The 13,366-nt window shown below is 38.7% G+C and overlaps 1 protein-coding gene across 7 annotated transcripts in view; it reads right to left on the bottom strand.

Moving 5' to 3' along the window:
- The window catches only part of lama2 (laminin, alpha 2), a 308,893-nt gene that overhangs the window by 15,051 nt on the left and 280,476 nt on the right, over positions 1-13,366 (bottom strand). For all 7 annotated transcript variants that reach the window (XM_055016148.1, XM_055016150.1, XM_055016149.1 and 4 more), the window contains 6 exons: positions 12,864-12,984; positions 11,366-11,521; positions 10,107-10,160; positions 3,673-3,824; positions 3,351-3,527; positions 1,557-1,731 (listed from right to left, as the gene is read on the bottom strand). In XM_055016148.1, the coding sequence (XP_054872123.1) occupies positions 1,557-1,731; positions 3,351-3,527; positions 3,673-3,824; positions 10,107-10,160; positions 11,366-11,521; positions 12,864-12,984 (835 nt within the window). The remainder of the gene's footprint in view (positions 1-1,556; positions 1,732-3,350; positions 3,528-3,672; positions 3,825-10,106; positions 10,161-11,365; positions 11,522-12,863; positions 12,985-13,366) is intronic.

Here is a 13,366-nt window from a genome sequence, read left to right as displayed (position 1 = left end):
AGTTTAGCAGTTAGCTGGGTAACTGATAACCTATAGCTGCGGTAAGATATAAAATGCATTAAATATGTCAATATATCTTGCTGATCCCAGTGCTAAGAGCATGAAATAAACAGTTCACAGCCTGCCAGCTTCATAGCACAGTGGCTAAATGTAAGCTTGGAGTGTTGGCTGCTGTGTGCTCATAAAGCATAAATGGCATGCACAGTTAGCCTAGCATTGTGCCACGGCTCCGCACTGTATGACACGCTGCCAGAGGTGGAGTTCAGTGACTCAAGGCTAAAGAGACTATAAAGAACAGTTAATGGGCTGTATACTGTTGTGTGATGAATCTCTAAGCTAACACGGCAGGCCATGACTGCATTTCATCAGAGAGAAATCAGTGTGTTTGTGTGTGTACATATGGAATAACAGAGTCAGAGAAAAGAATAATACGATGGAGTGGGATATCTGTGCACTTCTGCAAATGTGTGTGCACAGCCAGGTGCTCTTCTTTATAGTGTCCTGTATTCTGTATCTAAAGCATATGCACTTCTTGTATGCATCATTTTGGGTTTGCTTAAAAAAGACTTTCCAGACAAAAGTTATGTCCATCACAATACTGTAATTACAAACCCCAGGTACACTGCTAGAAATAGGATACATTTCTGCTTCATCAGCCTGTTAAAGTGACAGCATTCTGTCACATATGTAGATTACTTTTCCTTTAGTGTTCGTCATGGCTTCATTCAGACAAATCTACCATAGTGATAATCTATTGAAGACAACAACTAAACTAATAGCAATCTTATCAAACTGTCCAAACAAATAACAACACTAATTTATTCATGATTTCTTAAGCAATGAAAATTCTGTCCACGTGTGATGAAAATTTCACAACTACTTGAAAAAAAATGTTGTTACATAGTGTTATTTACTGTTATATCCTGAACCTGTCTCCATGTTGGGAATAATAGATATATATACACAAATATATATAATAACAATTATAAGTAATAATAATGAAGCTACTGCTGTTGCTCTACATGCAGCTCTTTTGCTTTGCTATGCTAATATGGATCCTGCTGCTGCGAGTTAACATTCCATATTTGTGAGTTTCTCTAATCTGACCTGTTACAATCTTGAAGTTTTATTTTTATGGAAATTTGAGATTACAGCAGATTTGAAACTGTAGAGCATAATGAATGTGTTTTTTGCTCTCTTTAATGTTTTAGGACCGACCTTAGTCCTGAAACATGGAAAAGATTTCCCATACCACAGAAGTCGAAATGCTGTCGCTTGTTTGTCTTTCCAGTAATGTAACTGCATGCAGTTCAGATCTGTGTCATGTGGACAGTGACATGGAAATGTTACTAGATCCGACTTAATAAGACTGCTGCCCCAACTTTTACAGTAATGTGAGCAGGGTGCTCATTCAGACATGAAGCAGACATGTTCAGATTCTGTCATATTACTGGAAAGAAGTACATAGTCACATTCTGCTGAAAATATTAACATGAAAATTGTGCCTATGCATGTTGAGGTGCATGTGTGTTCCCATGTTCATTTTATCCACTTACAGCAGGAGGACTTGGAGGTGGTGTGATGGGAGCTGCGGTCAGTGGAGGCTTTAAATTCTCCTTCTCAGGCTCCTCCTCTTCTGGTAGAAGAGGTGGTGGTGGTGGTGGGGCTAGGTACGGGCACCGGCCGATTTCAGCGTTCTCAAAGGAAACAGGCTGGGAGAAATCTGATAGACTGAGAGAAGAACATGCAAATGACAAGTTGTTCAGCTGACAGACAGAATTTACAAAAATTCTAGGATGAGGATTCTAGTGACTTGTCAGGGTGTGCTGAGGCTAAATGCTACAAAAAGTACATTCTTGCTGAAAACCTACAGAGGTAGCTCTGTAAAATCTACTTTGTATACAATCTGACATCTGACAACACCTTGACGGTATGAAGGGTCAGGGCCACAGTACACTGACATGCTATGAACAGATAGTGTACATGTGATTAAGAATTATTTGAGATTTTTAAAAATATATATTTAATAAACTATATAATATAATAATAATAATAAAATTAGGCTCCATCATGGTAGGAGATTTATCACAGAAAACACACACAAAGACTAATAAAGAAAGGCAGATGTGGATTCGTTAGAAATGACAGCGTCGGGATGATGGGGCTAAAATGAGGTGAGAGATAGATAAACAGACACAAACATAAACACACAAAGATGAGGGTGTGTAAATTGAGTTATGAGTATGCTTATGGTGTTGGACAGCTCTATTACTGCTGCTCAGGCGGAAAAAGATGCAGGCTTTATCATATTCAAACACCACCATCATGACCTCCTGTAATCACATCAACTACTCTTTAACCCAGCAACGTAAAATGTCCAAATGAGCCCTGTTGTCCAGTGCCACAAAAAATGATCATTTGGTGAAGGTGTACAGTTTAAATATACTGTAAAGTAAAGTTGGCCCAAACACTTGCGTGTGTTCTCACTACAAGAACCAGCCCTGTATAACCCTGTGTCAGGACCATTTTGAGGGAAGAAGTACCTACTTCAGGCAAGGTACTTCTGACCCTAACAAAGTGTAGTGTGGGTCTTGACGCTGAGTGGTTTATTTCGGAAAAGACGAATGCTGCTTGGTTAAACTAAGAGAGGACAACAAGTGCCATCGTCTGCCATCTCAATGTCCTCATCACCATCTACACTACTGTTCAAAAGTTTGCTGTCACTTAGAAATGTCCTTATTTTTGAATGAAAAGTATTTTTTTCAATGAAGATAAAATTAAATTAACCAGAAATACAGTCTAGATGTTGTTAATGTGGTAAATGACTATTCTAGCTGGAAAGGGTGGATTTTTAATGGAATATCTCCATAGGGGTACAGAGGAACATTTCCAGCAACCATCACTCCTGTGTTCTAATGCTACATTGTGTTAGCTAATGGTGTTGAAAGGCTAATTGATGATTAGAAAACCCTTGTGCAATTATGTTAGCACATGAATAAAAGTGTGAGTCTTCATGGAAAACATGAAATTGTCTGGGTCACCCCAAACTTTTAAACGGTAGTGTTGGTTAACATAATAATTCTCCATTGTTCTATTTCCTACATGCTTAGAGAACTGGAGTTACATCTAGTAATAACTATTTGTTATTTTGGCACACTCAGAGCTAATGAAGGCGTTGAAGTAATAGGATCCTATTCTACACCACACAGAAATGGTTACAGGGCTGATAATTTAAAAGAACATATCGACTTCTCAAGTCAATAAAAATGTTTGTCGTTAATGTTTCAAACAAAAACATGCTCTGCACAAAGAGAAATGCGGCTCTAAATAATATACAAAACTTTACATACATAGCATTGACCATGAGGTTCCATATACATCCCTCAAATGGCACATTGACTCTGTTGGATGTTTGCTCCACTTCTGCAGGAATACCACCGAGGAAGACACGCTGCAAGCTCATTGGCTGGTCATTGGGAAGTGCTGCCTCTCTCTTGGCCTCCTCATCCACCTGAACTGCAAAGAATCTGGTGGAAACAGAGACAAACAAGTATTAAATACATTTTCCCAAGTAAAGACCTTCTACAGTTAAAAAAAAAAAAAAAAAAAACTGTAGGAGGCAACAACAAAGACTGGAAAAAATGTAAATACACACACATACAGCACACTAACCTGCCAGGCAGCCTCTCTATGCGCAATGAGTGCTCTCTGCCATCATTCAGTGTGCCTTGATCAGGTCGTCTGATGACACGACGTGGACTGTGGCTGCCAGTAAACACCAAGACCTCCAGAGAGCCTTTGTTCAGCATGACTGAGAGGTACGGCTGCAGGAATCAGAGGTAAGCTATATTAACTCGGGGATCTGTACTTTCAAACTACTCTCAGGACACAGTCAAGGGAGAAGAGATGAAACAGAGCAGGAAAAGCTGAGGTCGTTGCACTAAGAGAAAGGCTTTGAATTTTAGAACTTCACTTCATACAGTACAGTACCAGCCGCTTCACAACGGATGATGATGCGTCAATAACAGAGATATTTGATTTCAAAAATGTAACTTTTACCAATTTTGCATGAAATAAATATTTCTTGTTACCTTGTTTAGACAAAATTTTTTTTCTTAAGAGTCTCCTGGTCAAGGTAAGCAGCAATAAAAGTGAGTTACAGACAAAAAGGTAAAACAGAAAATACATGTTTCACAAGGTCAAAATGTGATTGTTAAATTAGAAATAAAATTACAAACAAGAATCTGATAGGAGATCATTCCATAGAAACAACCCTAAAGTAGAACTTTTAAAACAGAGAGCTGAGTGTAGAAGTTCATTCTTGACCTTGTAGACAGAAGCTATGTAAAGATTTTCATGAGCTTTTCATTTTTAATTTTTTTTTTAATTTGGAAAAGCTAAAGTGTCCGTCCAGTAAGTTGTCCATCTTTTCATAACATGAAAAGAAAATAAATACCTGAATGCATCAACAGCCAGCTGAAAGCAATCTGGTAGACATCAGTGAAAGCTACCTGCATCATTTTAGAAAATACAGATCGACATAATTGATCTTTTTTAACTTTAGAAGTATATCTAAAACAATTTCAATATCACACAATAAAAACAACAAACCACTAAACTCGGTTTGAATCCCACATCTTTGTCAGAGTGCCATAAGTGATCAGCTGGTAGAGGAGAAAAAAGGAAAAGAAAGGAGACGGAGCTAAAACAGATAAAAAGTGAAAGGAGGAAAAAAGATAAACAGGACGAAAGACACTGTGGATTAGAGCAGGGAAAAAGCAAAGAGGAAAGAGGAGATGACTATGGGGAGATATGGGGCATATAGAGAGAAATTGGGGGGAAATAAGAGAGGTAGGAAAGCAGAGGGGATAGGATAACAAGAGATGAGAGGAACAGAGAGGAGAGGATAATAGGGGGAAGAGATGAGAGGGCAGAGAGCAAAATAGCGAGCAAGATAGAGATGGGGAGAGAGAAAAAGAGTGAGACAGACAGAGAGGTGCTAGAGAGCAGTGGTGCAGGGTCAGGCTAATTTGAATTTTAATTCACTGTGTGCCAGAGGGCGAAGTGGGAGACAATTTACCACCTGAAAATGGAATTTCAATTTGAGGTCGGGGACAAATTGAACTGAGATGTAGCTACAACATGGCTCTCGCTGCACCATCTCACACACACACACAGATACAACAGCATGCACCCATACACACACAGATGCTTGTATGGCTATCTTTGTGAGGACAGTCACCGATGTAATGCACTCCCTGGCCCCTTACCCTAACCTTAAATTCAACTGAATACCAAACCTCAACCCTAAAACTAAATCTTAACCCCCAAACAGCCCTTTGAAGGGGTGTGAGAGACAAGGACCTGGTCATAATGTTGTTCCTTTCCTAGATTTTGCTCACTCTGATGGTCTAAATCTCAAGCTGGTTCTTACAAAGATAGCTGTACAAGTACACACACATACACACAGGTGTACAGATGTAGATAAACGCCAGACAAAAACCATCACAGATTAACTTACTCACAAAAATATATTCAACAAGAAAAGCACTCAGAGAGCGCAGGACTCCACCAAGGCTGCTCAGTTGTCGTATGATTTCCGACAGATGAAATCTTGAACAAATTCGTGGTCTGCAGCGGTCGATTTGTAGCAGGATCGCAATCATGTGATCGTCAGCAGGGAGCTGACGTAGTGTTCACTTGTAGTCATAGTTACAGTGACACTGTGCTACTATCTTGCAATGACAGAAATCTTTAACACATCCATGGATCCAGACTACAAGTCGCATCGCTGCCAAAATCTAATCACTTGGTCCTTGTGTCATTTCTGACCTTCCTTGAAAATTTCATCTAAATCCGTTAATCTGTTTTTGAGTTATGTTGCTAAAAGACAGCCAAACAGACAAACCAACGCTGATCGTCACATAACTCCACTGCTTTCCTTGGCAGAGTAATAATAGAAAAATACACACAGACAAACATACAGACACGTGGAGACATGCAAGCAGAAAACCTGGCTGGTGGCAGACTATGAAACTAACATACAGTCATACATAAACCAGGAAGGGACAAATACACAACTTTCAAAAAAATAGACTGAGATACATTTATCTACATTCCATATTTCAAATCTACATTTTAGAGGCTCATACATATATTACTATCGTCACATAACTCCGCCACATTCCTTGTATGTTTGTCTGTTAATCTGTCTTTCTGTCCGTGCACAACATTACATAAAAACAAAATAACGGATTTGGATGAAATTTTCAGGGAAAGTCAGAAATGACACAAGGACCAAGTGATTAGATTTTGGCAGTGATGCAGCTTATAGTCTGGATCCACGGATATGCTAATGATTTCTATTATTGCAAGATAGCGGCACGGCGTCACTGTAACTATGTCAGCTGCCTGCACATGATTGTGATCCTACTACAAATCGACTGCTGCACACTTACTGGGACTTATCCGTTGGAAATCATACAATGACCGAGCAGCCTTGGCGGGGTACTGCGCTCTCTGAGTGCTATTTTTGTTGTATTTGGGTCTCCATTGTGCCCATTCTAGTTGCAGGTTATAAAACTAAATTGGCTTAAGCAATTAAAATTGTGTTGAGCACAAATAGCCTATGCTGAAGATGTTTCTGTAGTATTTATGGCGGAATCTAATATCATAATTGTAAAAACGTTAGAGCAAATAGTAACTTTACTTTATTGAGTTATCATTGCATTTTTTACATAAATAGGAAGCATGAGAAACAGCAATGACAACTAGAGCTGGGACAACTTCATGAACTGATTATTCAACAATAGACATATAAGCTACATGTTTGATAACTGATCTAAAAACTTCTTTGGTTTCTGCTTCTGTAATGTGAATACTAAATATTCTTGGATTTTAGTCTGCTAGTTGTGACCACCACAGAATAAAGCTGGGCCACCCCACAAAAAAAAAATAGTAAAGTCTGTTAGAGGGCTGTGCACCACCTCACACCTTCCATCCAGCAACTACTTTTTTTCTGGCAGAATTATTATTTTTTATTTCTCTTCTGCCAATTTTCCTAAAATGGAATAATCAAACAGAAAAATCACCCTCCATTTAACCACATACAAGTGCTCTGACCAAGCAGAGAATGTTATTTTTCATCATATTTGTTCATGTCTTTTAACTCACACATCAAAGTCACAAAATCGTCAAGACTAGGAACATTCTGTCTCAGAGTGATGCAAAAAAACTCTATTTCTTCATAGGTTGGACTGTTGTAATTCCTTATTTTCACCAATAATGCGCAGCGAAAAATCTCCAGCTGAACAAAAATGCTGCAGTCAGAGTTTGGACAGGAACCAGTAAGACAGATCATATTTCTCCTGTATTAGCTTCTCTTCATTGGCTCTCTTAAAGCTCCATATCATCCTCACAGAGCAGTTTGCTCTCAGAGGTTTACTTATTTACTTGTGGTTCCCAAAGTTTCCAGAAGCATAATGGGAGGCAGAGCCTTCAGTTATCAGGCTCCTCTGTTGTGGAATCTGCTCCCAGTTTGAGTGCAGGAGGCAGACATCCTCTTTCTTGGATGCTCGGGGTCTTTCCATGATGCACTGAGCACCCCACTCCTACTCTCATACATTTATATACCGTCATTGCATGTGACTAACTTTGTGTCTTCTCTCCCCCATAGTTTGTGTTTTATTCTCTCTGCAGGTTTTATGTGTTGATTATCTGTTCCCAATTTGCTATCCCGCTGTACACTGTGAATTTGGATATATATACACTGCTGTTCAAAAGCTTGGGGTCACCCAGACAATTTCATGTTTTCCATGAAAAGTCACACTTTTATTCATGTGCTAACATAATTGTACAAGGGTTTTATAATCATCAATTAGCCTTTCAACATGATTAGCTAACACAGTGTAGCATTAGAACACAGGAGTGATGGTTGCTGGAAATGGGCCTTTCTTTCAAATATAAGGACATTGTGACCCCAAACTTTTGAACAGTAGTGCATACTATAAATAAATTCTGACTTGAAATGAAGTACATTTAACAGCACTGAAATGATTTGACTGCCTGGACAGTGCCTGGCCAGTCCATGATTTGACGTGGACCCCGACCACTCCGACTGACGTGGCCGCTTGCCGGTGCACCTGGACTCTTCCTCCTGAGAGAGGACCTAGACCCCTGACTGTTCCCACTTATTGTAAAGAAACCTGTTTAATTTGGACCTGCTTCCGTCTGCTGCTCTGTGTACTCTCACTTTGGGTTCAGACACCCCCAGAACCATGACATTTGAATTGAAAAGACATTAATTGAAGTCAATCAATGTGAATGGAACACAAATAACTAGATACTATGACACTCCAGTGTGAGTCATAGTCTCATCCAGGCCACCCATAAAAAGTTGTCTGGCTTTGTCACTCATGTCAACTTGGAACTTGGAAACCGTAATAGATGTTTTCCCAATTTTTATTTGTATTACTCATTTTACAGACCAAACATGAGATGATCCAACATGGAGCAGTTAACCTGTGTGGAAAGGTACATAGCAATGTGTTCTACTCAGAATGCAGAGGTTGTTTAAAGAAGTCAAATTTCACTATAGGATCAAGCATGGCGCTCAAATAAATGTCTACTAAATGTAAAAGTTGTAACTTGAGCTTTTGCACAGGAGCTACAAGTACATCTGCTACAGAAAGTAATGTAGTTACAGTAGCTTTTACATATTTACAAAATGATCTTAATTTCAATCTGAACAAAAAGAAAAACAGATGCAAAAACAGGGAGCATGAGCAACTCCTCTATTCACCATCATGGATGTCCCTTCACTTTGCTGATCATCTTCCCCTCGCATTTGTGGTAAATATCTTGCATTTTGTGAACGATTCACTTTTTTTGTTTCTGCTTTAAGCCTCTACCGAGCTTGTTCTCCATTTTTCTGCTTTGTCCATCCGTTCATTTCTATTTCCTGGCAATTCTTGCAGTCTTTTCATTTCTCCCTTCCTCCTATGTTATCCTCCCTCTATTATCATTTCTTTGTAGCTTTGTTCTTTCTTCTCTATCCTTCCTTTCACCTCTAAATCTCCCACCTCTATTTCTCCATCCTTTCTCTCCAGTCCCCTTCGCTCTCCTTCCGTCTCTCTGTCCCTCTCTGAAACAGCCATTAGTCAGGGCCAAGTTGAGTTGATGGTGTTTTTAACCTCGCTTAACCTTTCTCCACACACACACACACACACACACACACACACACACACACACACACACACACACACACACACACACACACACACACACACACACACACACACACACACACACACACACACACACACACACACACACACCCTGCCTGCCAGCATAGTTAGTAAAAATAGATTTATGCGCCCAACAACCAGCGATGATGGATAAGCCAGAGGTAACCCTCTGTCCTCTCCCACTTACACACTCACATAAACATAGACACACTTTCAGTTTTGCATTCATGTGAGCAATGTCCTCACACCCAATGAGACACACAACTGCGCACGCCGATGCACGGATGCACACACATATACAAACATTGAAATGCACATTCACATATGCATGTATACACACATCTATGTGGCTGTAAATTCAACATGCTACTCATTGTGCTCATTGTGTTTTCAAGAGAGATATAACAATGGATTTATTTTTTGAGCAATGACTCAGCCTACAGTGTAGTATTCAGTATATTGCGTGCCTGCATGCGTGTATGTGTGTGTGTGCGAAAACAAGAGTGTTTTTAGCCGTGAGACAATCTAATCAGCGTAGTTGCCAACAGAGTCAAATCTCATTAATATGCACTCATGGAAACTTAATTCACTTAGAGAAAAGGTGCTTGTGGGCATGCATGTGTGTGTTGCCATAGTCAGCTAAAAGTTATACAATAGGCAGCTACTACTGCTACTAAAGCGTACGTGTCTTTGCACATCTGCAAATGGGAATTACGATGAGTGTGTTTTTTGGACAAAACACAATCCGATTAGCCATGTTGCCAATAAAAGTAAATCTCATTAATATGCACTTATGCAACTGTCATTCACTTATGGAAAGGGGACAGTATTTGGGCATACATTAGAGTGAGTTGAACCTACCTCTCCTGACTGTCTTCGTCTCCTCTTGGAGCTGAACATGTTTGTGTTGCGGGTCTGTGGTGGAAAGATTTTAACAAACATGAGATAATAATTAAAAGTCCGTTAGTTTCTGAATATTTTCCTGAAGGAGAATAATATGTAACTGTTTGTTGTTGGGAAATTTTCTAGAAAAGATCTATCAACTAAGATTCAGTGGTAGAGTTTTTCTTGGAGCCAAACAATTTGACATTGATTACAGGTATGTTAACAATACATACTAGCTGCTACATACAGCAAATAAAGATTATATAGGTATTATATCTGGTATAAACTCTTAAATGCCTACACTACCGTTCAAAAGTTTGGAGTCACCCGGACAATTTCATGTTTTCCATAAAAACTCATACTTTTATTCATGTGCTAACATAATTGCTCAAGGGTTTTCTAATCATTAATTAGCCTTTCAACACCATTAACTAACACAATGTAGCATTAGAACACAGGAGCGATGGTTGTTAATGTGGTCATTTACCACATTAACAATGTCTAGACTGTACTTCGGATTCATTTAATGTTATCTTCATTGAAAAAAACTTTTTTGTGGAGTTTCCTTACAATTCCAACTAACACATAATGATTAAATATAAGATTTGTCTTAAAACTATCTCTATTCGAAGCTCATAGCTTTGTTTTGCAGCTCTCCAGCTCCTCTTTTTTGTTTGTGTTATACATTGTGGGAGAAAATGTATGTCTACAGAAGCCACAGAAGCAAAGCTGATGAAGTCTGCAAATTTTTTTTGAGTACAAAAATTTCCCCTCTGGGATTAATAAAATACTTCTATTCCATTTCTATTCTATTCTATGCTTAATATGGTATAACAGTAATTTGGGGATGCATCACCTTGTAATACTTTCCAAGAAATTTTGTGGAAAAATGGTATTGTGAATTATAGGGAAATTAAAAAACTGTGTTAAACTGTTCCACATACAGTTTCACTAAGGTATAGTGTAACCATGAAGGTCTTTTAGCATCACACTGATGTTTAATTGAGAAAAGTAGTGCAACAAATATAGAATCAAAAGTTTTCATAATAGATTAATAATGAAGTAAATACAATATGCCGGTTTCAATGGAGTAGCTGTGTCCTGTTTTTCAAATTCCACATTTTTTCCCTTAGGATACTTCATACAATTACTTCTTACCAGTCTTAAACTTCAGAAAGTTACATACACCTTGCTTAGAATTAAAACAGTAGTTTTAAATGAACAGGAAAAATAACCTGCTGGCTGATGGGTGAAGCTCCACCTACTGCCAAAAGTATGGTCCCAGTGTCTGCTAGGGTGCTGAAGGACAGGCTGATCTCAGTGCCGACAGCCAGTGACAGGCCTCCCAGTTCCATGTATCCTGGCTTAGAAAAACTGACCGTGTACAGATTCTGTAAGGTAGAGAAGAAATAGTTGGACTTAACATATATATCAGTGTGTGCCAGTCAATACGACTCCACCATCTAACACATTAACTATAGATGGAAAAGTAAACAAGCGGCTTGAAAAGTACAAGTACTGAAAAAAAAACATGAAGCTGAGTTTGGTTAAACCTCTGATATTTTAGTTAACCCTTTAATTATTCATTACATTGAATAATTTCCCAGAGCCATACCCTAACCCAGTGGTTCTCAATTTTTTTGGCCTGTCCACTTCAATAAGCCTAAAAAGCGACAGTTCCCCCCAGCCTAGAATTTTATCTATCATTAATAATAACAGGAGAAACAGGGGAGAAAGAGGAGCCTGGTCGAATTTTAGTGAAAATACGGTCAGCTTAATCCAATTCTTTTACTAACGTTAAACCAAGTTTTTATCGTAAAATCTAAATATTTATGTTATGAGAAGTAGCTTTGTGTCTCCAAAAGGAAGGCTGGTCCCCATAATGTCACTGTGCACACATGTAACATCACACACACACAGAAGCAAAAGAAAGACCTTCACTGAACAAAACTGGATGTCTGGGCTTTATCATCTTTCATACACTCTTTATACACTATGTGAACAGGGCTGCGTTTTTTGTATGTATGAAAGGCACTAGTGTATAGAAATGATGATGAATACCTGCTATGGGTTTTGAAAGCTCCACACTAGATTCAACACAAGTGTATGTGTGATTGAAACACACTTGAATGATGCAGACATAAAAAGCCATTGAAGAAGAGTCTATATATTAGGGCTGTAATGATTTATAGATAAATTGTGTGCGTGGGATGAGTGTGAACAACTTGAACGGCTTAGACTGGCCTTTGTCTTTATGACCTTTCTGTCTTTAGATTGCATTATTTCCAGAAAATCACTTTCCTGAATAAAACTATGCAAAGAAGACCAAGTGAATGGCAAATATGAGTGAAAGAGAGACACTGAATTAAATAAAGTAGAGGCAGGGTCAAGAACGGATGAACACGAGGAGGAGGTTGTGCAATTAATACATGTCAAGGCTTTTTTAAAATGTCATATTGTGTATGTCATGTCCATTTCACATACTGCACATATTCACTCACCTTCTATTCAGCCACTGTCTGACACTTAAAACACACATGTACGCACGCACGCACACACACACACACACACACACACACACACACACACACACACACACACACACACACACACACACGACTAACATAGAAAATGCAAATATTGTACCTAGATGATTAAGTTCACACATGCAGTACAGAATCCGCAACATAACATTTTATAAACCTAAGCCTACAATTAAGTGAACATTCTTACCTCTACATAACAACCTTTTGTGACTCCGGTATAATCTGAGCTGCTCAGGAGATTATACGGAGTTCTGGAGATTTCAATATCGCGAAGACAGCCTGCATATCTCTTCAGCGTGACCTCTGACCTATAAAAAAGTTATGATTATTTCAATAAAGAGTTTTTAGAGCTGAAAAAAAAAAATCCAAATTCAATGCACTTTCTTGTCCTCAACAGTGGAGCGTCATAAACATTGGTGAATTACTGCAGCAGTGAAACTATTGCATCATGTATCCAGAAGCGAGAGTGATGCCTGGACGTCAACAACAAAAATAATCTGAATATGTTGTTTGTCTATGTCAATAAATTGGGATTTGTTGTATTAGTGACATCAAGTAGTGTCAAGGTTGCACTATTATTCAAGAGGGAAGGAAAAGTACTACTTGCCCGTGGTCACAGTGAAAATGTTATTAGCAACATAATACACTGTGTTAAGGCTTTATTTTTGCAGCTCTGACAAAACTGTTTGC

This window comes from Amphiprion ocellaris, chromosome 12 (genome assembly GCF_022539595.1).
Source record: "Amphiprion ocellaris isolate individual 3 ecotype Okinawa chromosome 12, ASM2253959v1, whole genome shotgun sequence".
In the NCBI taxonomy this organism is placed as follows: Eukaryota; Metazoa; Chordata; class Actinopteri; family Pomacentridae; genus Amphiprion; species Amphiprion ocellaris.
This window is presented reverse-complemented; position numbering and strand designations above follow the sequence as displayed.